Below are 26,156 nucleotides of genomic sequence, written 5' to 3' on the forward strand. Positions count from 1 at the left end.
CTATTTTATCCATTAGGCCACATTCTTTCTTTTCCTGCATAATAAACCAATGGGTAAACTGTAAATCTGCTGAATGAGGACTTACCTATTCCCTTCAGATACTGGGAAGCTGGCATTTCTCTGTGTTGCCTTTCTCTGTGTATTGCTTTCCTTCAGGATACTTGGGCCCTGTGGAAATAAACCTTCCATCAGATCCATGGTAGTCTTCATTCTGGAGTCTGGATCCAGAATACCTGCTAGAGATTTGTCTTGGTGAACGATCTGCTTGGCCAGAGTCTCTCTCCTGATGTCCTCTGGAGTCTTCTCAGGGCTGGGGCTGCCGTTTTCCAATTCCTGAGTCAGGTTGCCTGGCTTCTGGATGAGACTTTGGGTCTGGGTGGGAAGCATCTGCTCTGGGCTAGACTGTTCCCCAAGAGTTTCAGTTGACTGGTGCTGGTCATCGGAAGTGGATAATAAGCTTGTCTCCTTAGCTCCTGGAACCTTGATGAAAAGGCTGGGTCTGGAAGCTGGGATTGGGCTGCTCTGTTGAGAATCTGCAGTCATCAACTTGGACAATCTGATGGAATTGCTGCAGGAAAGCAAAGGGATGATGGTGAAGTAAGAGTGAGGGCAAGTGGCTATGAGAGAGTGGGACCTTTCATGGAAGAGTTCAGAAGGGACAAGGAGAGAGAGTGGTCCCTAGAGGGCAGAGCTATTGGGTACAGGGTACAGAGAAATCGATTTCTCCTCAACATAGAATTTCAGACTTCACAATTGGATCTCTCCTCAAATGGAAAGGAGGGTGGCAAGTTCACCATCCCTGCAGGGTCGAACCTCCCCCACTCCCCTTTCCAAGTCTAACCCCAACCAGAATAAAATGTAACTGGGAAATATTTAACAAAATAAATAGTAATAAAAGGCAACATAGATAATGTTAATTTGTGGTTTTCTAAGTCTGTAGAAGTCCTTTTCTAATTTGAATTTGATATTACTTCTCTAGAGGATCTGTAAGTTTAATTAAAAAAATTTTTATACCAACTCTGAGGTTCCCAAAGCTTCTGGGATGAGGGTTGTTTGTTTTGATAAGCTAACAAGCACAGGGTTTCTTACCATGGACTTTTTACTTTAAATATTTTGATAACTCTTATAATATAATCAGTTTTCTTTGTAATCCTATGTGTTTTATTTAAAACACAAAATCCTGTTTTTCTAAAACATTTTTCTGAAAAATGTTAGATTGCCCAAAGGGTCTACGATATACCAAACAGGTGAAGAAGCTATGAGAAGCTGGCTGCTCAGACAACTTTATTTCCTTAGGGATTCAGAACTCTGAACTCATTTTCCTCCTCAGGAGATAAGTTGCAAACTACCAAAAGGAAATTAACCTTTTCCAAGTCATGTTCATGAGAATACAGTTGTGGCATTTTTGCCTCTGAATTTCCAGGACTCTTATTATGGGTAAACTAATGAGTGCATTTAGGGTTGAGTCAATCTACTGTCAATGGATTCATGCTGGGCTTGGTTCTTATTTCAACTAGATTATCTGTTCAAAGAAAGAGAAATCATTCCATGGACTGTTTTTCTCTGATCTCTGTTGTCCCTCTCTATAATCAGCAAGGCTTCTGGAAGAATGGAGTTGGGTCACTCTTTGGAAAGACTCCATGGGCAAACAGTGGGACAACCCTAATTGACATCTCCCAACTAAGTACATTCTCTTTTAAATTAGGCTGTCTTGTGGACATTAGAAGGAACATTGACATAATTAAGAGTCTGAGGAGGAGTTCACACAGGGTGGGAAACTTATCAATCCTCAAGGCATGACCTTTCCTAACCAGAATTCTCCTCACCTGGTATAGGTCTCTTCGTAAGTCTCATTGTTCAGGGTCCCCAACACTTCATAGATAATTGGGGGAGGAGGAGGAGGAAACTCATCTAGGTTGCCCTCCAGTGCCTTTAGGTCCATTGGAGAAGGTGAAGGGGGTGGTGGTGGTGGAGGTAACATGGATAGAGGTTTGGAAGTGGGACTGGAAGTGGAAATGGGTCTTGAATCCTGCACAAACACCTCATCATCACCTTCTTCTTGAGAGGATGAGATGGCCCGAAAGGCTGACTCAGATATTCTGAGGGAGGCCTTTCCAGGTCCAGTGAAGAGTCCTAGGGGACTGTTGGGGTTAGACATGGTGCTTGGGCTGGGCAGACTCTGACGTTGCTGATAGTGCTTCTGACTCAGTGCCCCAGGAGATGAAGATTGCTCCAATGAGTTGTCCAATGAGTGGGCCCATTTTACTCGAGGGGGAGGAAGCCTTTGGGGCAGAGGACCCTTATTTTTCCTCATCCCATTTTCAGCTGAACTCTCAAGGCAGTTGTCCTCAAGGTCTCTTGGACTCTGAGGTTGTGCTAGGATGTGACCATTACTTCGGAGGACAGCTATAGGTGTGTCCACTGGGGAAGGTTGCCTCTCAGCCAAGACATCTCTTTCAGCATGCAGGTAAGACTGGGGAGAGTAGGTAGAGTTGGCTCCAGAAGTCTGAGTTGATTGAAAAGAATTACTCTGTGAAGATTTTGTGTCTACAAAAGGGCCTTGCTTTCCTGCTGGAGGCGGTCCAAAGGCTAGAGATCTACTGGTAGATCTTTGAGATTCTAGGGTTCTAGAGCATTCCATGAGAACAGATGACCCATTTGGTACTTTGTGAGACCCTGGGTGATGTGTAAGGGAGGGTATTTCTTCATAGCTTCTTTCCGAATAACTGAACTGCCTGGAATGAGATACAATCACATGATCAGCAAATGTGAAATGAGAAGACAAAAGCTGAGCAAAGGATGGACCTCATAGTCGACCAAGGGCATCCAAGGGGGTAAGAAGGTTCTCTCAGGGAAATGGCATTGTTTCCTCTGATCTCTCATAGTAAGTCAGGTCAGAGACAAGCAACAGATTCTACAGAGGAAGCTGATGAGGCCTTTCCAATTAGGTCAGAAACAGCGCTTGAGTTGATTATGAGCATGAGCTATTAAGGAGAGAAGTAAAAAAATGAGCTGGCCAGCTCTTAGCAGTTTTAGAAAGCAAATCCTTGGTCTACAAGCAGAGAATAGAACCGTTTGATGACATCATATGTGTATGAGGTACATATATTATATACAATATATATTGCCCACATATTACATACATAGTTGTTTGTTGCCAAGGAAGGCTTGGCTAGAAAAATATCTTTTGTGGGTTGGTTAACTGAGAGCTTTTATTTACAAAATTCTACTAAGTTCCTAATGTTCTTATTTGTCAAATATGAAGAAAGGAGTTTTTGGTCTTTAGAAATGTATCATGGAAAGTGTGTGTGTGTGTGTGTATGTGTGTATGTGTGTGTGTGTGTGTGTGTGTGTGTGTGTGTGTGTGTAGGCAGGGCAATAGGATTGAACTGGGAAAGCCCACGATGACAGAGAAAGAGCCTAAATTGCTATTTCTGCTAAAATGAGATTTCTGGCTGGAGTATCGGATTCTGAGGAGAGAGCTATCAATGCATTTTTACAACTTTCCAGGGCAGAGAGAAAGTGACTGACAGGGTCACTTGGCACTCATCACCATAACATATTGTACAACCAGCATTATTCAAAGTGGGAGATGCTCTGGGAATTAACAATTTCCTCTGTTCTACTGTTTAATGGATTTTGAATACTACAAAAATGATTATTTTGAATAGTATTTTGGAAAGTTATCTTTCTTCCCATTTCTTCTTAAGCATGTTTCTCTGGCATGAGAAATACTTTCACTCTCAAAATACAATTTAATGTCATTTTTCCTTTGAGGCTTTTGAATTTGCAGTTAAATTTAGTTCTCAGATTTTTTTTTTTTTACTGTTTTCTGGGAAGAATTTGGGGAGATTTCATAATTTTTATATACAATCTGAGAGATACTCACCCCCTTTCACTAGTTTTGTAGTCTGGTTTTAAAAATTCAATTAATATTTTTTGGTTTTTATTTTTGGGAATATTCATTTTTCTTTTGAATCTTTCCCCAATGTCCTATAGCTAAGTCCTGTACAAAAATCAATCTATTCCACTCTTGTGATGAATATAGATTTAAAGATCTAGTATTCAATACTGCAAATAACGCAGTATGTTTAAAAAAGTCCAACCCTATATGCCTACGCTAGTGATAGTGAGTTTAAGGTAGTGGCACAATTAGAAATGAATTATATCAATGTGGTACTTCAAAGGTAAAAAAGGTGGCAAGGTTCCCCTAAAGAGATAGGGAATAATTATTTCTGGAAAATAAGATTAAGGAGCAGATAATATGTGGTGATTTGTAGGAGGAGTTATTTTATACTAAAATGCTGTATAGGAATTAATACCAAGATTGGAGAGGTGAACGTTTCCAGCATATTCATGGACAATAATGTGCAAATTCCCTAAGGGTAGTTGATTATCTAAGTGAGTCTGAAGACAAGGAGAGTTTGATATTTACACGCTTGACTGCGAACTTCCAATAAATGTAGGGTCTTTTCCCAATGAGTAGGTTTAGATTAGAGGAATAAGCAATCATCTTTAAAAATATCAGATGTGAAACATGAATAATATAAAAAGGGGCAAAAAAAAATACCCTAAGAAGTCTCCACCTACATGAAATCTGTGCTTGTACCTTTGTTATTATTTTTAAATATCATCGGTTGACTACATGTTTGTACATATGGACTCTGACAGATCAGGTATTACATGTAAACCTCCTAAATCCATTTAATAGTCTCTTTCCATGGATGCTTATAGAGTGCGAATAGCTTGTCTGTTCCTATGGGTGGGTGGGTTTGAAAATTTACACTAGAGGCTGAGTATGTCTTGTGGATGGGCTTTATCTTTGACCACCACATTACACCTCATTCAACACTGATCCTCAGGGCTTGCCATACCTAACTTAGTTTTTAAAGTTAGATTTCTCCAGCAGCATAATAATTGAAATTGTAATTTCATGTTTAATGATGTAGATCTTTTAATTAACTTCATTATGCTGCTTGTATCCTGAGGGTTCTTAGAGAGATGCACCAGTTTAAAACAGGCAAAAAACCAAACATTAACATGAATCTTTCAGACATTCAGTCTAAGAAATGCTAAATATGAAAATTTCAGGGAAGCATGAGAAAATTTATATGAATGGGCACAATATCAAGTAGGTAGAACCAAGAAAACAATATATATCTCAAAGATGTCAAAGACAGAGGAAAAAGACAGAGTCACAAAAACACTTAGGAGATTAAAAAAATATGTGTATACCTTTGAGCATTTTCAGTGGTTGAACCCCATACCTGAAATTTTCTCCTTCTTCCTCTTTGCCTCCTGGCTTCCTTCAAGGCTCAGCTAGAATCCTACTTTCTACAAGAAGCCTTTTGCTTAACGTTAGTGCCTTCCCTCGGTTGTCATCTCCATATTCTCCTATCTCTATCTTATTTGTAAGTAGTTGCTTGTATGTTTTATTACCCATGGGATGGAGAGCTCCTTGGGGGAAGGGATTATTTTTTGAGGGGGCCTTTCTTTGTGTCCCTAGTGCTTAGTCCAGTGCCTAGCACATAGTAGGTACTTTGTAAAATGCTTGTTGACTAACTGCAATAACCATCAAGAATATAGAAATTTGGTGATAAATAATGGTTCCTACTCCCTTAGCATGAAGGTAATGGACTAAAGGTAGAGAATGAGTCAGCTAGGTGGTACAGTAGATATGGTTCTGAACCTGGAGTCAGAATGAACTAAATTTAAATCCAATCTCAGACACTTACTAGCTAAGGGACCCTAGGCAAGTTAGTTGACCTCTGCCTGCCTCAGTTTCCCTATCTGTAAAGAGAGGACAATACAAACAGCACCTACCATTCAGGGCTGTGAGGATAAAATGAGACAGACTTTTAGAGTACCATGTAAATGCTAGCTATTATATTTTCAGATATAGCCAATGTGTAAATTTGTTTTTGTTTGACCATATTTATCTGTTACTAGGGAGGACGTCTATTGGGTTGCTGGGTAGTGATAATAGTGGAGAAAAGAAAGAATAGAAAGTCAGTGAAATACTTGAAAATCCACCTAAGAGAACAGACATTCAGAAAGGGTGAGAGAAAGCAGGACAGTTTTGTCGTAATTGCTTTATATCTAACAAACAAAAACCCCAGATAATTGCTCTCACAATTTCGTATCCCTTTCTGTTCTTTGAATTTTGAAATGTTCAGGTTTGTTGATGTCTGTCTAGAGCACAATAAAAAAATTTCTTTTAAAGAAATGAAGGTTATGCAAGACAAGATATTAACAATTTTTAAACAAAGATTCAGTCTAATAAACATGATTATTTTATATGATCATTTTAGTCTACTAAGTTTGTTCTTTACTACTGAAAAAAAAATTTAAATGCCTATTTTTGAAAGCATCAAATAGTTTGGGCCAGAACTTTTCCTTGATGATTACTCTTGAATATAGAGAAAAGAAAAATATATTTTTCATTATGCCCCATTTTATAGGAGGGTGTGAATGGTTCACACACCTCTTGCATGCTATCAAAACCCCGAGGGGTCTGAGAACTGGAAGGCTTTTTTGTAGGTCAAGGAGTCTAGCCCTTGACTCCAGACAAGATGACCCTTAAATTGTCTCTTTTTCTTTGGCTTCTCATTTTTCTCCCCACCTCTTGTGGATCCTGATAGACTTTCAAAGAAAGGGCTGAGCCTTGACCAGGGATGAAAGATTAGCTGGGACATACCTCACCCTAAGTACTGCAGCCGGAAAGACAGCTTTGAGCTGAAATTAATCCTGGTAAAGGCAGCAAGAAGAATCTTGGAATGCTGCTCTTGGCAGACTAGCAGGTAATGTAATGTAATACCCTACTTCCTGTTGGAGAGCATTGCAGAAACGACTAATATAAACTGTTTGAAACATGGAACACAACTACGGAATGGGGATATAAATCAAGAATAGAAGTGGCAAGAGGATTTTAATTAAGTAGCATGGAAGTAAGGAAGGAAACAAGCATTTATGAAGCACCTACTGTGTGCAAGGCACTCTGCTGAGTAATTTGCAGATATGACCTCATTTGATCCTTAAAATCTGCCAGGTAGGTGTTATTATTATCATCATTTTTACAAATATGATTTTCCATTGTATTATTATCCTCAGTTTTACAAATGAGGAAACTGAGGCAGGCAGAGGTTAAATGATTTGCCTAGGGTCAGACAACTAGTAAGTGCCAGAGGCCAGATGTGAAGTCAGGTCTAACTCTAGACCTGGTGCTCTTCCCATTACATCACCTAGCAGGCTCCTTATAGCAGCACATGTCTGTGATTGTTTGCCCTTTCTCAAGGAGGACCATGACATCAGGGGGATGATGCCATGACATGCAGGTGAATTGAATTTCAGTGAAGGAGGGCTGTGCAAGGTCACCAGCCTCACTTTCACCTCCAGAGCCATCTGGGTCCAGTGGCAAATCCCAGCTACAAGGGAGACTGAAGCTAAAGGATGTCTGGAGTTCTAGCTCCAGTGGCAGAGCTGATTGAGTGTCCATATTAGTATGGGGAGCCACTAGGGTGCCTTAGGAGGGATGAACCAGCCCAAATCACTAGCAAAGCAAATCAAAGCTGCCATGCTGATCTGAGTAGCACCAGGCTTCTGCATTATCCCCTTGGTTGAGATATGGACAAATTTCTTAACCTCTCAATGCCTCAAGCCACAATTTGAAACTCAACTGATCTGCAACAGAGGGTCTAATTTCCACACCAATGACATCACAAATCCAGATCAAAAGTCAAATAAAATCAGAACCAGACCACATGGGCTAGCTCTATTCTAGGACACCAGAATTCCAGTGGAACACTTCACAGGCAAATAAATTCCCTTTGGAAAAAAATGAGTAAATTCTTTTTTGGAAGTTTCTACCTAAAATGTTGTTTCTTTCTTTTAGGAAAATCTCAAATATTCAGGGCTTATCTAAGATGCGGATTATATCTCCTTTCCAAGAATGGTGGCAGGGAGGTGGCGCCATAGTGCACAGAGTGCTTGGCTTGGAGTTGGAAAGACCTGAGTTCGAATTTGCTCTTGGGTACTTACTAACTGGGCAAGGCACTTAACCTCCATTTACCTTAATCTACTGGAGGAGGAAAAGGTAAACCACTTCAGTATCTTTACCAAGAAAATCCCATGGACAGTATTGACATGCTATGGTCCACAGGATCATGATGAGTCGGACATGACTGAATGACTAAACAATAACCAAGACCCTGGGAAAGTTACTTAACCTCGATTGCCTCAGTCTCTTCAACTGTAAGATGGGGTTCATAATAGTACTTACCTTCCAGAGAAGTGAGATATTTCTAAAGAACTTAGTATAATGTCCTATATTTAGCAGGCGGTTAATAAATGCTTATTGTCTTCCTCCTTTTGTTAAAGGGCTTTTGATAGCAAATTCTTTGAAAAATGAAACAAAACAATCTGCAAACAATATTGTTTATTCTCCTCCCTTTCCTCATCAAAGGATCTTTGATAGTTAATTCTTTGAAAAACAAAGCCACATTCTCCAGACTCCACTATTCTAGAAATTCTGCCTCTGAGATAATTTTCCATGTCTAACTTTCATATTCCAGTGTCTCATTTTGTGGACTAGTTTCTGAAGCTTCTTCTCACCAGATCTCCTTCAGTGTGATTTGATACTCTTGGCATTAAGTCAGTGAGTATGTAAGACTTCCTTAGGCTAGACTAGAGCAGAGGAACCTGCCCTGCCATCAGGACTCTAACCTCAAGGAAGAGAAAAATCATTTTTGAAGTGCCTACTTTGTGCCGGGCATTGTGTTAAGCTAATTACAAGTATCATGTCAAAGTTGATCCCCTAAAAGCAAACAAATTTTCTTCTAAGGCTATCACACTCAAAACGTAATATGTAATTACTCAGAGAAGAAGTGTATTAAAAAAGGCAAAAAGAAAAAGTATGCATTTGTTTAAACAAGTTCAGAAAACACACTGGCTAGTGTATAGTATTGGCAAAATTTGTGGATCCTATCTCATTTGGTTATAGAGTTGTGGAAGAAAAGTGAGGGAAAAAAAGAGGGAGGGAGGGAAAGAGAGGAGAGAGAAAGAGAGGTACAAAGACACAGAGGAGAGAGACAACGACAGAGACAGAGAAGAAAGGAAGGAGGGAATGAGATGGATAGATGGAGGGAGGGAGCAAGGGAGAAAGAGAGAGTGAATGAGAGAGAAGAGAAAAAAGAGAGACAGAGACAGGGGAGGAGGGAGGGAGGAAGAAAAGGGAGAGAGAGAAAAGAAAGACAAAGACAGGGGAGAGGGAGGGAGAAAATAAGGAGACAGATGAAGAGAGAGACAGAGAAGAGCTGCCCCTGTAAGGAAAGGAGGCTGCAGAAAGAAATGTGCATACCTGGGTCCAGGGCCAGTCACACAGGAAGCCTTTCCCAGAAGGCTGTAGTCAGTGTTTCCTCTCAGAAGCATATCCTAGAAGACAGAATGATCCCAGCATTACTGACCACCCAGAAGTTCCTTCACAGAACAAGGTCGTTTCTTAGGAAGAGCCTGTACTAATCTCTTGACTGCCAAACCACAGAGCTGAGTTAGTGGTAAAGTTCAGCTCAGATTTTAAATGGGATCTCTTGTTTTCTGATGGCTATATGTTCTAAGACAATCTAAATATCTGAAGCAGTAGAAGGGAAACATGGGAGACAGGTGGGACAGGCAGGTAACACACTTGTATTTTAAAATAAGCAAAACTTCTCAGTGAAGTAAGTTGGATCAGTTCAGGAAAGTTAGGAGGGTTTTGGTCTGATAATCAGAGTGAAGGAAAGATCTTTCGGGGGACTCCCCATCCAACATCATTGCCCCTCAGGAACATAGTTTTAGAATGGGAAGAGACTTTAGAGACCATTAAGTCCAACTTCTCCCCACCCCCATCTTTATTTTACAAATAAGGAAAATGAGACAGAGATTGGTTTTTCCAAGGTCACTCAGCTAATGGGTATCCTGAGGTAAGATCTGAACGCAGTCCTTCCTGCCTCCAGGTCCAGTGTCTTCTCCACTATACCACTTCTGCGTAGCTTGTTCAGCAGGTGTATTTAGATGTCAGTATTTTGAAAACAGTATGATTAGGTTCTTGGAATCAGGTTTGATTATGATAAGGATGTTAATATCATCCTTGTCTTTGACTTTGCCAAGATGAAAGCCTATAATGATCCCTCCTTTTCCTACTTCAAAACTGCTTTATTTACACATTACTGCATTCTCCTCATTAACTTTGGCCGAACTTCTGAAAAGCAGCTGAATCTTCAAAAGCTGAGAAAAGTCTATTTAATTACTAATACTTACACTCAGGGAGGTATAGATTCATGGGGTTTAAAATTAAATTAGCATCCAGAAATGTAGACCACCTACTCTCATTTTAATTGGCAAGCACCTTCTGTAATATATCATTTATATCTCTTTATAATACAAGGCACAGCTTGGTAGCACAGTGGATAGTGTATAGAACCTAAAGTTAGGAAGACCTGAGTTCAAAACCAGCCATAGACACTCATTAGATGTGTGATCCTGGGGAAGTCACTTAAGCCTGTTTGCCTCAGTTTCCTCATCTGTAAAATGAGCTGAAGAAGGAAATAGCAAATCCCTCCTGTATCTTTGCCAAGAAAACCCCGAATGGGGTCATGAAGAGTTGGACAAGGCTGAAAAACGGCTAAACAAGAACTGATCACAATGATAATTATAATAATGTGTACCTTAGACTTCATAAAAACCTTATGAAATGATATCAAAGAAGCCCCTGGTCTAGACAATTAGACCTATAATCAATGTACGGTGAATAAATAAGATAGTCATGTTGAAGAACAAATTCTGCTTTTAAATATATTAGCCATGAGCAGAGGATCTGATAAATGTGAATTCTGAGGTTGGATCTCTTATGGTTTGGAGGACTCATAGAAGGGAGAACAGATATCACAAAATCTTAAATATCAAGATACACTCACGGGTGTGGGGACTGAGTTCTTTTGGGAGAGAGAGTTGAATCAAAATGGCATCTTCCATTAAAAAATGATTTTTTTTCTGGCTATATACTTATGAAATCATAATTTCAATGACATTTCTTTATAGAAGAGAGGCCAAAATCTTGCTATCTTTGGCATCTGTGCCCACGTTGTCACCATGATGTCTACTCCTGGGTCTCTGGTTGAAATTAGGAACAATTTGGAGTCAGAGGATCTAAGTGTGAATCCTCTCTCTACCTATCTCTGGATATCTCTGCTTATCATCAATTATAAGATGATGGGACTGGGTTGGATGACTCATAAGGTGCCTTTTAGCACTAAATCTCTGATCTGGAAAAATAAATTTTATTTTCCTGTAATGAAGAGGAAATGGTGAGGGGCAAAGTGAGGGAGGAAACTGCCCTAGAAGTTTATTCAATAGAGACAGTTATTACACTTTTCCATGGGTATAGAGGTAGGATTGTATATACCTGACATTTCTTATCTGAGATGGGAGATGATCTGGACCTCGAATGGAAAGGGACAGTCAGAACATCTGATCTGTCTAGCAGATCTTCGGCCGATTTGGACTTTCCTGCCCCCCTGGCTGTGTTTACCAGGGCTGATCGCGTGTCCTGAGCCCAGGTCACTTTCTGTGGATGATTGGACTGGCTGCTGGTCTCACCAAGCCAATCAGCCCTCGCTGGCTCCCTCTTGGAATACCAGTGCCTTTCTGCATGGACAAGATTGCTGGCAAAGGAACTACTCCGATCCCGTGGCACGCCCCTTGTCTCCAGGCTGCTTCTGTCCATGTTTCTCATTGTTTCTGTGGGCAGGGTGGCTGACCCTCTCCTGGGGAATGGATTTTGCTCCTGCAGGGAACTCATGCTTGGGGCTACAGCAAGGCTGTGGCTCTCCCGACTGGCCAAAGGGGATGGTCTCTTCCCGGTCTTGCGTTGAATGTACTCAGCCAAGGCAGTCTGCTGTAGCTGCTTCAGCTCAGGCCTAGAGAGGTTAAGGCTGGAGCAAGCTTTCCCGTCTCTCTCAAAGATGCGGCGCCTGTCTGCCACAGTGTTCTCTGGGAAGCCGAAGGGCAGGTCCTTCCTCTGGGGATGGCAGGTGGGTGGTTCTCCTGCCCCAGATACCCCTATTTCATTCATCTTTTCAGGCTCTGAATAGGAACGCTTCTTCTGTTCAGCTGTTAGTCGCCTCCGGCCTCCAACCCGGGCCACCAGGGCTGCGGGGTCTTCCCTAGGTGGGCTTCCCTCAGCTGGTGTGATGCTATGTCGCTCCTTGGGGATATGAGGTGAAGAGGGCATTGTTGTTATCTCTGGGCTCCGTAGCCCCAAGTGGGCAGAGGCCGGCCTCTGCCTTGCTCCTCGCCTTGACTGGGACGCTATGGGGGGACCCAGATCAAGATCCCGCCGTCGGAATGAAGTGGCTCCCAGAACACGGGACTGGGCATCCTTGATACTGTTCCGATAGGCCTGGTTTAAGGGAACCTCCAGCAGTGGTGATTCAGGACTGCTAGGCCTATCTTCCCTCCACAGGGTTTCCTCCTCTACCTTGTTGGAAAGCTGGAAGGTACTCTGGCTGCGCTGAAGGATAGAAGCCCTTCTGAGTGGCTTGGTCTCTGGGTGTGGGGGTCCGTAGCCAACATTTCCAACCCTCCTTGGTTGATGCTCAGCTACATGCCAGGAAACTCCTTCAGGCTTTTTCTTACCCTCTTTGACCATGTTCTCCCCGATACTCAGAGAACTAATGGATAGACCTGGGCCCAGGAAACTTATTTCACCCTGGGGGTCTTCAAGGCTGATCATGGAGCTTCTACTACTGGGCGTCTGTTCCTGCTTATTGGCCCTGTACATGTAGCTGCTTACGCTCGAGGGTCTCTGGGTCCCTTGTTCACGCTGCTCAAACTTACTGACCTTCTCCAACACAGAGCAGTGGGATTTTCCATAATGAGAGGTCTGGAGGGCACTGCCTGAACTACGCCGACTACGGCTCGGGTTGGAAGGCTGCCCGTGGGCTTCGTGCCTTGATTCAGAATTAAGGAAAGGTGGCCCTGTGGTTCCTCCCTCAGACCTTCCATGGGAAGCTTGCCCATTTGAATGGTTCCACCGTTCAAGAACTGTCTTTTTGGGCTCTTGCTCCATTTTACTCATGTTGATCAGATAGGCTGGTCGACTGTCAGGATTTCCCCCTGGAGGTCCCACTTGTATCTCCAGGCTGTCTTGTCTTCTGGTGCTTTCAGAAATATTTTGTAGAGATAAAAGATTTGAATTTGTTTGACCAGAAGTGCTCCATGAGTCTTCAGCAAGGCCTTCTCTTGGTGGGAAGCAGGCGTTTTGAGACTTATGGAATTCAGCCTTCTTGGGCTCAGATAGTCTGGAAAGTGGTTTGACTTCGCTGACTTCTTGAGCCTGGGTCTGCAGGGCCTGAGAGATGTGATGGTTGGAGTGCTGCACACTGTCATGCACACTTTCTCTCCCATTGGGGAGTGTATTATTGCCTTCGGAAATCCTTGGCTCATCCTTCCTCAGGGAGGTGCTCCTGAGGTTCTCAGGCTCAGATATGAAATGTGGCTTATACGGGGAAAACTTGCCTGTGGTTTCTGGTTTCTCCACCAGGGGGGCCTGGTAGAAGATGGCGGCAGACTTCCTGGGGCCGTTATGATTTCCATTTTCAAGAGCTGTCATCTTCTCACAAGTGCTCAATGAGGAACTATAACCCTGTTCCTTGGCAAGTGCTGGGTATAGCATACTGTTGCTGCTCACGGAAGGCTGGGGCATCTGGGCAAAGTGTGGTTCAGGTGAAGGTACAGGGTAGATGCTGGTAGGTAGCAGTGGTTGGCCTGCTTGAGTTGCTTGGATATAGTTTTGCTTGGGTTTCACCGGGGGACTGTTCTCTGGACTCTTCTCCAGGAGAGTGTGTAAATGTTCTTCTGGAAATGAGGTTTTTAGGGATCCAGGGAAGCTTGATTGGGGCCGGCTAGACCAGGAGCTGGGTTTCTCATAATGCCTGAGAACAGCAAAGCTGCCGCTCCGAGTTGGGGGCATAGGGGCACCCACTTTGTGGGGTAGGTTGTTGGAATTTGTCTCATCAGAACTGCAGTATTGTTGGTTACAAGAGAACGGTGGCATCCTACCACTTCTGGGATGACCAGACCACCTATCATAGTCCTGACCATCCACTGATTCCTGGGATTCTCCACTGGAGACAAGCAAAGCCGAGGGGTTCACCTCATACTCGGTTGAGATGCCTCGCTTCTTATCATAGACCGTCTTGACATAGCGGATATCAGCCCGTCTCATCCCTTTCAATAGGCCACCTTGGGCAGGTTTTGTGGCCACTACATCAGGACAGTCCTGGGCTGAGAGGTTGTTGGGGGGATACTCGAGGATGCTAGAACTGGTGGAGAAAGAACTATAAGCAGAGTCTCTCTTGTTGTGGAGATGCATAAGCTGATCGATGCTACTGGTAGACTTGGCAGGGGAGAGGAGGTGGCATGGGGGGTAGCTCCCACTGTGGTCCAAACTCTCCATGCTTCCCTGGGAGCTGTACTGATCAGGGCTCCTTCTTGGATAAGCATGGCTATAGTTAGAGACATCACTTGTAGAGGAGCTGGAAGAGAAAAGAGAAAAACAATGAATAAAAACATGGGAGATTTATGATTTAGCAGACTCAGAAGCCAGCTCTCAAAGAAACTCTTTGGGGCAGCTAGGAGCACTGGCTCTGGAGTAAGGAGGACTTGAGTTCAATTTTGGCCTCAGACATTTACTAGCTGTGTGACCCTGGGCAAGTCACTTAACCCTGATTGCCTCAAAAAAACAAAAACCCACAAAACAAAACAGAGACTCTTTAACGTATATATTTTTTGAAGAATTGAAGAGCCCATAGAAATCTTTCCTTATTGAGATAAGCAGAAAAAGATACAGGAAAGAAGACTGGTGAAGTGTACCTGGATGAGCCCTGTCCCATTGTCTATGAATTATTTTCACTTAAACTTTATTAAAAAGGACTCATAACTCATGCTGAGTGAAGTGAGCAGAACCTGGAGAACATTGTACATAGTAACAGCAACGCTGTGCAATGACCAACTTTGACAGACTTAGCTCTTCTCAGCCATGCAAGGATGGATCTAAGATAACTCTGAAAGACTCATGATGGAAAATGCTTTCCACATCCAGAGAAAGAACTGTGGAGTCTGAACGTACATCAAAATAAACTATTTTCTCTCTTTTTTAAAAATAGTTTTTCTTTCTCGTGGTTTTTCCCTTTTGTTCTGATTCTTCTTTCATAATATGACTCATTTAGAATGTAAGCTTCTTTAGGGAAGGAACTATTTTGATTTTGTCCATTGCCTAGTGAAATACCAGGCATACAGTAGGTGCTTAATAAATGCTTGTTAAATTATTGAATCTTTGCATTGGGTCTTCACTTTGAACCCCTTGGAAATCATTTCTGTACTCATGATATACACAATATTGTGGTGTCAGGTCTCATTTTAAATGCTTTGTACGTAGTTGTTTGCGTATTACCTCCCCTATCAGACTGAGAGTTCCTTGAGAGTAAGGACTGTTTTTATTCCTTTCTTTGTAGCCCCCAAACTTAATACAGTGCCTGAAATACAGTAAGTTCTGAATAAATGTTTATTGAATAACTGATTTGAAAGAGGGAGTATTAAAGGATAATTTCAGTGAAATCCCAAACATGACATAGTTTGAAGGCACTCAGCTTTCCAGTTGGAAGGTATATTCTTCTCCCTATTGTCTCTGACATCCTGTCTTCCACCCCCCCCCTTACCCCACCACCCCTGCACCTTCCTTACCCCTTCCCCTTTCTGAAGTCTTGGAGGTAGGGCTAGGGTTTGGCAAAAGAAGGCTGATGAGCATCCATTGACATGGCAGCTAGACCACTAGATGCCAGTGGTGTGCCTTGGAAATGTGCCTGGCAAACACATACAGCTGAAAGCAGGTCTGGTGGCTGGGTTCCAAACAGGCTGGGATGGGGCCATCTGCCAGAATAGCCGTTGCTATCATCAAAAACCTTCAGCATGAAATGAATGGATTACAGGATGATTTGTGTGGGGTGATGGGAGAGAACATAGATTTCTACTGTAGCTTTTGAGGTAATGTGAGCCTTTCTTTCTCTAACCCCACCCCACACAGAGCTTTTGAGCCGACAAGTTGTTGTATGAAGAAAAGCTGTTCTAGAAATGGATGGGCAGGTTCAGATGAGAAGGGGCTGAGGTGGTGGGGAAAGCAGGGACAGACACTCTTGTCAAATCATCTCCAGATCTGGGGGAAAAAGGAAAATGAGAAGAATTCCCCTCATGTAGAACTCTGTCTTTCCTTCTAACCAATCTGTAAAGGAAAAAAGTTGCACCAGATCAGAAGTTAACTGGGGATTCACAAATCCCCCCAGGGATCCCTGGATAGATTTTGGGGGATCCATGAGTGGGGATGGTAGAAAAATGACAACCTTATTTTGACTAGCCTCTAACTGAAATTTAGCACTTCCTTCAATAATTCAAAAACATTATTCTGGGAAGGAGTCCATAACTTTGACCAGACTGCTAAAGAGGTCAATTACATAAAAAAGATGAGGATGATTTTGATTCAAGTCCAGTCTCTGATACACAGAAGTCCCTTAACCTCTCACTGTCCCAGGAATCTCCTGAAGACTAGAACAGGTGGCTCATCTGCTTGAGAATTCCCTACAGCAGGGAAATCACAGATTCTATTTAAAAAAAAGTACCATAAGTACAAGTTATCTAGGTGATGCAGAGGATAGAATGCTGGGCCTGGAGTCAGGAAGACTTATCTTCCTGAGTTCAAATCTGGCCTCAGAAACTTACCAGCTGTGTGACCCTGAGCAAATCACTTAAGCCTGTTTGCCTCAGTTTTCTTATCTGTAAAATGAGCTGGAGAAGTAAATGGCAACCCTCTCCAGTATTTTTTGCCAAGAAAACCCCAAATGGGGTCATGAAGAGTCAAACATGACTGAAACAGTATCAACAGAATTATTCACAACTGTACTGGTAGACAAGTTCCTTCAAAGCCAAGAGGGAGGGTGATGGATAGGACGAAATAGGCGAGGAAGGAACATTCTAAATTCTATTTTCTTACCCACCAAAGGGTACCCTGAGCCACTGAATTTTCTCAACGGATTGAACAGTTTTCAGTCTTGGCTTCCAAGTGAGAGGAACAGGGAGGTGTGGGTGTATATTCAGTGCCCAAGAAGTCCATTAACTAAAGTATACCTCTAGCCTATGGCAGTTTTATGACCCTCATTTACATGGGTAGCTTAAATCTGTTTACATTCCCTTTGAACTCCCACCTCTGGAATTTTAGGAACCCCTTTCAGTCTTTGAGTCAGACCCCTGGATAATCAGACGACTAACTGATTCTAGTTCACTCAGGTTCCAAGTTTGTAGGGCAGAAGGAGTTCCAAGGCAGCTCTCTCTAATGGTTTTGGGAGCTGGGGCTTAGTCCTCTCCTAAATGATAAACAGATTAAAAAAATTTTTGTGAAGAAAAGAGGGGAAAAAAGAATGTTAGGGGCTAGGGAGAAGGAGGCTAAATTGCATTTAAAGAAAATAACAAACAAAAGCCATTTTTCCTCAAACATGGCAACTGTTAACCTTTGGAAATCTCCTGCTAAACCCCATCACCCCTGGAGGACTGTCAGAAATCATCATGATTTTACTTACAGACACTCATCAAAATGACTGTACTCCAATGGGCGAGGCTTCCCTGCTGGCTCGGCCCTTTATTTTATGTGGGAATTTGGATTTATTTCTCTTTGGGAGGTGGCCCGTTGCAGAAGCAACAGAGATAAGGAATGTTGGCTTGCATTAAGGGTATCTTAGCAAGGAGGTTGGCATGATTCTAGGGTCACCCCTTTCCATGCCTTGCTCCCCCCTCTTTCAGAAGACTATGTGCTCAGTCCATCTTCCGTGCTTCAGTTTTAAGCCTTGCTGGAAGCTAGAATTGTCTTCTTATTGTATTTTTTAAAGATACTGCCATTTTCATGACTAATGTGAAAATATGTTTAATATGAATGTATAGGTATAGCCACTCTCTGGATGCATGCCCTGTTGGGGAGGGAAGAAAAATTTAGAACTCAAAATCTTATGGAAGTGAATGTTGAAAATGAAAAATAAATGAATAAAAATAAAATACTGCCTTTTAAAATTTGACAAAAACTTAGGTACCTGCTCTGTGCAAGGCCTGGTGCCAGGCTCTAGAAAGAGCTAGATGATGGTTTCGTGGAAAAAGAAGTGGTAGTCGAGTCAGGAGAAAGGCTTTCTACTCCCACATGGACTCCTGACTTGCCACGTGACTTTAAGAACCCTGCATAAAAGGCTTTTTTGTTAGTTCAGTGAGAAAAACATTTCTTTTTTTTGCAAGTATAAATCAAGGAATAATTCCAGGTTTGTCCCTCTGGCTTTGGAGTCCTTTGTCAATAGCTTTGGGAAATTCATTTAATCCAGGAGGAAGAATGGCTCAGTGGTTAGAGTGCTGGACTGGAAGTCGGGAAGGCCTCTGTTCAGATCCCACTTCAGACACTTACTAATTTTGTAACCATGGGCAAGTCACTTAATTTCTACAAGCTTCATGCTCCACTGGACATGTTCACTTTAACTCTGTAAGATGACTTCCAGATGTAAATCTCTGAACTCAATTCTCTTCCCTAACTTTTCCTAATTATGTCTTATTAGTAGAAGAAAAACATGAAAAAAAATAAAGTGAAAAAATAGTAGGCTTCAATCTGTATCCAGATGCTATCAGTTCTTTCTTTGGATGTGGATAGCCCTGAGGAAGCAAGCTCAAAGTAGGAAATGACTTGAAAAGTAGGGAGATGAGAAAGGGAGAGAAGAAAAAAATGAGAAATAAATGAAGCAGGAAGTCGGTGCAGAGGGGGAAAAAGAAAAGACTAAAAAGAACATTCTAATTAAAAATGGGTATGCTTGTTACTCTAGCAGGCAAAGCATCTGTCATTTTCTCTTGGAAATAAAGAAGAAAAATGTCTTTACTATAAGCCAAAATTTGGTAATACCCCCCTTGGCAAATAGGCTTTGGCAGGGAAGAAAGTTTTCTGTTTGTAGAAAGTTTCTTTCTAGTAGAGTTTTAAAATGGTTTAATACAGAAAGAGCCAATCTGAAAATGCATAGATCCTGCAAATGAGCAGGCATGGAAAGAGATGAAAATGATTCTGAATTCTTTGCCTCCTACTCTATGGAGAGATTTAACAATCAGTTTTTGCTCGTATATTAAGTTTTGGGGAGGGTGGGATTGGGGAAAGAACAGAGGCAAGAAGGATGATTTAATCCTCAGGGTTCATAAAGAAAGTATAATAAAATTTTTTTTATTTCATTTTTTCTCAAGATGTAAAGCCAATTTTTAACATTCATTCAAAAAAAAATTTTTGAGTTCCAAATTTACTCCCTGAGACAGGGAGAAAGCAATTTGATATAGGTTATATATGAGCAATCATGTACAACGTATTTCCATATTAGTCATGTTGCAAAAGAAAAAACAGATTATGAGAAAAAAACCATGAAAAAAATAAAGTGAAAAAATAGTAGGCTTTGATCTGCATCCAGATGCCCTCAGTTCTTTCTTTGGATGTGGATAGCATTGAGGAACCATAGTCTTATGGAAGAGAGAAAAAGCCACAGGACTGGGAATGATAAAGAAAGGGAGACTAGAAGAAAAAGCTAGAAAAGAAGTGTCTTATCTGAAAACAACAGTTTTTAGAAATGGTAACATCATTGGGAGAGAAACCAACTCAATTTTCATTCTTTGAGTTCATTCAAGTCACAACTGAGGTGCCTGCTCCATACCTGGAATGATAATTTTGGTGCCAAGGAGTACCAATGGTGCCCTGAGATATTTGCATCATGCTGGCATCAGTCTGGTCCTCTCCAGATGTGGTCAAATGCCAGGAGTGTGGTCGACTCACAGGTTCACTGCACCTGAAGAAAGAGATGGAAAAGGCACCCTTCAATGTCAATAACAGCTCCTGATGAGGGCTAACACATGAATTTAGAAGTTTAAGCTGGCATATTCTCATGTCTCAAGGCAACAATCATATACTTATAAAGGCTCTAGAGAACATTCTCTTACTGGTCCTGCTCATATAACATCTTCAAATGGCCAACCTGCCCTAATGGTGTTATCATCATTAACCATTATCATTGTTCTGTCTCCTTGGGCTTTAATTGTTCCATGGACAAAATATATAAATAATAATATTTGTTTCTTTTCAATCTCTTGGTCAGGCCTGGGAAGATGAGTATTTATGGAGGGGGTGAGCACCTCCCTTCTGCTGGATATCATCAGTTCAAATTCCTGGCAAGAATCAGGTAAGGGTAAACAGCTAGTTGAGTACCAGGCTTCTTTTCTCCTTGGGCAAATGAGAGCAGATCTCATTCTGGTCCTCTGGTGTGTAAAAGCATCCTTATTTTTGTGCTTTATTGACTTTAACTTTGGACCATCTAAAATTAAAAAGAAAAAAACTAAGGAGAGAAAATGGGCATGGCTGTAGTTATAGACTGAAATGCAGAAGAATGGGTTTGGTGAACGATGCTGTGCTAGATTATTCATCTCTCTGAACCTCTGCCATCTGGACATCTTAGATGTGGAATTCTGGCAGTTTTCTTGATCTACCCCCTAGATGTTGGATGCCTCTGTGAACCTTTTGCTAATGATACTTATGTTGTACCTGTTTGTGTCTCCCAAAGATAAGATTTTCTGGTTTCATTTTTTTTTAACTTGTATCTCCACATTCCCTTTTATAGAATGGCTTAGCTCTCATGTTTAGACCACTAGCCTTAAATGAAATCTGATTGGCCTCTTAATAATACACTGGCATTTTAACCATGCTTTATGGTTTACAAAACTTTTCCTACATAAAGTCGTTCTTTCTAATATGGACAACTGTATTAAGAAAGAGGAAACAGAAATAGTTGTGAGAAACATTAAAAAGAGAGATCCTCAGAGAAAAGACATGTACTCAAGAAAAAGCTTTTTCAATGGAGGGGAAAAGAGAGGGAGGTGAGAGGGAAAAAGTGAAGCTTATTCTCATCACATTTGGCTTAAGGAGGGAACAATGTGCACACTCAATTTGGTATGAAAATCTATCTTACACTACAGGAAAGTAGGGGAGAAGGGGATAAGTGGGGTGGGGGATGATAGAAGGAAGGGCAAATAGGAGGAGGGAGTAATTAGAAGTAAACACTTTAGGGGAGGGACAAGATCAAAAGAGAGAATAGACTAAATGGGGGGCAGGATAGGATGGAGGAAAATATAGTTAGTCTTTCACAACATGACTATTATGGAAGTCTTTTGCATAACTACATATGTATAGCCTACATTGAATGGCTTGCCTTCTCAGTGAGGATGGGTGCGGAGGGAGGAAGGGAAAGAAATTGGAACTCAAAGTTTTAGGAACAAATGCTGAGAATTGTTTTTGCATGTAACTAGGAAATAAGAAATACAGGTAATGGGATATAGAAATCTCTCTTGCCCTACAAGAAAAGAGAGAAGATGGGGATAAGGGAAGCGAGGGGTGTGATAGAAGGAAGGGCATGGGGAAGGGGTATTCAGAATGCATGGTGTTTTGGGGTGGGGGAGGGGAGAGATGGGGAGAATATTTGGAACTCAAAATCTTGTTGAAATGAACGTTGAAAACCAAAAATAAATAAATTTTTAAAAAGACATGCACTCAAACTAAAGATGATTAAACTATCACATTTCCCATCATTTAAATAACATATGAGTAACATAAGGACTGTAAGATTGATTGGTGAGAAGTCTTTAGTACCTGGAACTTTTTGGTGACTGTGTTTGTTTGTCCTTCATTTTAGAAAAGGACCATGACATCAGGGAAATGATGACATGACTTGATAAGACAATTGTATGTTGCCTAGTTGTAGTCAAACTATCGGAAATGTCAGTTTTGGTTGCTTATCATAAGATAAAGGTGAGTCATGTGACAGAAGACACTTTGATTTGGCTTGGTAGGTAAGTCAGATGAGAAAAAAACTAGACTTCTAAATGGGTCTAACAAAGAGTATGACTAAGTTAACTCTGAGGAAAGTGAGGGTGGGGAAGGGGAGGTGCTATGCCCACTACACTGCATACCCATTCTCATTTGAACTTCATAGCTATGCAATAAGGTAGGTAGAGGCAGGATAATTATTTCTATTTTATAAATGGCTAAGCTGAGAATCAGGGCAACTCAATAATCTGTCCAAGGTTATACAATTAGTAAATGGAAAAGATGGGAGTTGTACTCAGTTCTTCTGACTGTAAAGGTAAGGTTTCCTTAAAAAAATTCTTTTTATCATGAAGTTTATAAACCTGGCTATTCTGCTCCTACCCAAGCCCTAGTTCTAAAATGAGTGGGAAATGGATAATTATCTTAGGGTAAAGTTTAGGGAGGTCCTCTAAAGCTTACAGAATAATAATAGTTAGTATTCATATTTCACTTTAATATTTTCAAAGGTTTATTAGATATTCTTTCATCCTCAAAACAACCCAACCCTGTGAGTAGATGCTATTACTGTTCCCATCTTACAGGTGAGGAAACTGAGGCATATAGTAAGTAAGTGACTTGCCTGGGTTTACCTAGATAGTAAGTGGCTGGTTTGGGTGTCAGAAGACTCTGGTGTTCTTGGATCCAGGTCCAGTCTTCTATCTACTGTAGCACCTATCTGCCTCATGTGAAGGGCAAGTCTATAGATTTCCACATATTGACCCCAGAAGATTTTGTCTTGGCAACTACTTGTTTAAGACTCATGTCTTCCCAAGCCTTTTTCTAGAGTAATTTCCCCTGGCCTTGCTTCCATGTTCAGTCCTCAAACCTCACCTGAATCTGTGGGACTTTATGGTCCCCTCTTTTCCTAGTCTAACCCATTCAATCCAACTGTCAGTTCCAACAAGAGGGGACTGAGGAGTAGGGATAGAAATCATAGAAGGGAGCACTGAAGAGATTATTTGATCTTTTAAATTTGTGCCGAGCTCACTGAGTAACATGAGATTTTACCATGACGTCAACTGTACAAAGCTGAATCCAGAAATTGCCTTATTAATTCAGTAAAATTTTGTTTATGTGCTCAACTAAAGCACCCACAGGGGAGAAGGCATAGCTTAAGGAAAGGAAATGGACAGAACTTAAGAACATAAAACTATAATCTTTGGAGAAGAAACATTCCCACTTTAACCTAGTGATAGTGAGAGAAGAAAGTTACACTGAGCCTGGTTGTAGCACAATAATGGGTGGGTCCTCTGTTTCAAGAGAGGTTGCTTAAGGTTAGGGCATTTTATTTTGTTTCCAGTTGAGTGGACTGTGCTTACTTAAGACTTAAATGAAAAAGAGAAATTGAGGTAACAAATAGAAGCAAAGAGAAAACATAATTATTGCTTTCTGCAGATGAGAACTTAGAAAACCCTAATGGGCAAAACAAAAAATTAATTGAAACAGTAAATCCAACAAGGTTGTAGAATATAAAATAAATGCAGAATAAAATATAAAATAAATCCTTGTTAGTAATATATGATGATTTTACACTACCAATGAAACTCAAGAAAGAATTAAAAAAGAAATGGCATGTCAAATCATTAAAGGAGACTTAAAATATTAGTCTGTCTATCTGTCTATCTGTCTGTCTGTCTATCTATCTAAGACATATCCCAAACTAGAATATAATTATAAAATACTATTTGGAAATTTCAAAAATGATTTAAATAATTACAGAAATATTAATTGCTCATGGTTAGGTCAAGCCAATAATAAAAATTACAGTAACAATGACATTTACCTATTCAATGCTGTACCAATCAAACTACAAAAGGATTACATTATACAATTAGAAAAATACTAACAAAATTCATAGAGGGAAAAAAGTTCAAGAATCTCAGGAATAATAATGGCAAAAAAAAGCAGGCAGTTTATTAGCACCAGATCTTAAAGTCTATCATAATCAGTAGTTTAAATAAAATGATTTGATACTGGTTAACAAAGACATTGATCAGTGGAACAAATTAGGGAAATAGTCTAGGGTTCAGAAAACCCAAAGACCCTAGTTGCTGGGGTAAGGAATCACTATTTTAGAAATATTACTGGGAAAAGGGAAAGCAGTTTGGCAGAAATACACCATATGCCAAGACTAATTCTAAATGGATGTGGGATTTAAACATAAAAGGTGACTGACATCATAAATAAATTAAGGGACAAGGAAGAGATTACCTTTCAGATCTATGGATAGGGGAAGAGTTTGAGTAAACCAGTAAAAGAGGGGATCCCAGAACACAAAATGAACGATTTTGATTGCTTAAAGATCTATATGTACAAATATATTTTTAGTAGAACTTTTCACAATAACCTCCAACCAGAAGCCAACATTCTTACCTATTAAAGAATGGTTACACAAATTAGGGCATATGAATATAATAGAACGCTACATAAAAAGGTAGAGTTTTAGAGAAGATTAGGAAGAACTATGATCTGAGGCAGAGTGAAGTTAGTAGAACTGGGAGAAAAATGTACCCAATGACAACTGCATTGAAGAGAAAAATAACTTTGAAAGACTTTAGACCTTTGATAAACCAAGAGCAAGAAGGCTGAAGATAAATCCTACCACTCTCCTCTAGCCAGACAGGTGATGGAATTAAAATTTAGATGAAAAAGATGCATATTTGGAGATGAGCAACATAAGAATTTGTTTTGCTGGACTCTGTTTATCACCAGGATTTTTAATTGTTTCACAGGGGGGAGGGGAGGACAGAGGGATAGAAGGAGGTAGAGATAATAAATGCTTGTCCAAATAAACTTTTAAAAAATGAAAATAAAATAGAAATAATGTAGTTTGCAGAGGGAGTACACTAGCAATGGGATGAGAGAGGTGAGAAGCAGGAGAGGAATGTACAGAAGGTGCATTTGAGGCAAATCTTAATGGAAAACAAAAGAAAAAAACAGAGGTGAAGGAGGGAGCACCAGAAACATCCATTGCAAAGGAATGGAGATGGGAAATGGAATGTTGTTAGAACACTCCAACAATAAGACATACACTAGATCTCTGACCTCAAGGCACTTATATTCATATTCCACTGGGGGAGAAAACATAGAGAGCAGGGACTGATATACATTGGGAAAGGGAGTTTCCTCACTGGAACTTCTCTCCACTAATAACATCAGTGGTTCAGGTCCAAATTCCTTTGTGATTTTCCTTGGGAAGATCTGACCATGTCACATCCCTACTCAATAAATCTCAGTATCTTCTTACTGCATAATATATCCCTTTACTTTTAATATGCCATAATTTTTTTCAACCATTCCCCAATTAATGGGCATCGCTTGAGTTTCCAATTCTTTGTCACCACAGAAGGAGCTGATATAAATATTTTTGTACAGACGGATTCTTTTCCTCTTTGATTAGTTAGGGCTTTGACAGACTTATGACATTTCTAGGTCGAAGGGTACACAACTTAGTCTCCTTGGAGTATTAATTCCAAATGCCTTCCAGAATGGTTTTACCATTTTTTTAAAGGTACCATAGTGTACCATAGGTCCACCAGCAGTGCATTAGAGAAGAGTGACAGCCACAGAACCATAGTCTATTAGCTTGTGAATTGAGTCTCAGGTCCCAACGTTAGGTAATCTGTCCAAGTGTTACAGTCTTGTTCTTTGCCCTAGAGCTGAATTTGAGATGTCCTCTTCTAGGGTAGCCTGACACAGTTGTGACTCCTGAGCCTGGGGACTGAATCCTTGGTTTCAGATTCCTCCCACTTCATGTGATCACCAGTTCTGAGGCCCTGTTCCCCTAGGGGTTGAGTTTGAGATCCCAGTTCTACTATTTTGTGCCTGGGGTCTGGCTCTGCCATCCCAGTTCATATCTGTTATACAGGTCCTGCCCTGTGGAAGAACTATGTACTTGTGGTTCAGGATTTGCAATCCTGAGCTTGAAAGATGACCCCATGTGGTTTCTCCTTAGATTTTTATCACCACTTTGTCTCTTACACTTGTCAAAGATCTTTGGTTGTGGTTTTCAGGAAAGCTGGCCTGCAATGCTTCCTCTAACTCTGCCATCTTGGCTGGTCTCTGGCTTGGTTTTCCAACACTATTATTCATTATTCCCCTTGGGGCACTTGATAACAGCCTTCCTATCTTTTATTTTGTATTTTTATGTTTGTTCTGCACA

General features: G+C 40.9%; 1 protein-coding gene across 3 annotated transcripts in view; it reads right to left on the bottom strand.

Moving 5' to 3' along the window:
- SHROOM3 (shroom family member 3) overlaps window positions 1-26,156 on the bottom strand; it is a 228,152-nt gene that overhangs the window by 17,154 nt on the left and 184,842 nt on the right. For all 3 annotated transcript variants that reach the window (XM_072623908.1, XM_072623909.1, XM_072623910.1), the window contains 5 exons: window positions 19,797-19,928; window positions 11,438-14,570; window positions 9,356-9,429; window positions 1,827-2,735; window positions 86-568 (listed from right to left, as the gene is read on the bottom strand). In XM_072623908.1, coding sequence (XP_072480009.1) covers window positions 86-568; window positions 1,827-2,735; window positions 9,356-9,429; window positions 11,438-14,570; window positions 19,797-19,928 — 4,731 coding nt within the window. The remainder of the gene's footprint in view (window positions 1-85; window positions 569-1,826; window positions 2,736-9,355; window positions 9,430-11,437; window positions 14,571-19,796; window positions 19,929-26,156) is intronic.

Source organism: Notamacropus eugenii, chromosome 7 (genome assembly GCF_028372415.1).
Source record: "Notamacropus eugenii isolate mMacEug1 chromosome 7, mMacEug1.pri_v2, whole genome shotgun sequence".
Classification (NCBI taxonomy): Eukaryota; Metazoa; Chordata; class Mammalia; order Diprotodontia; family Macropodidae; genus Notamacropus; species Notamacropus eugenii.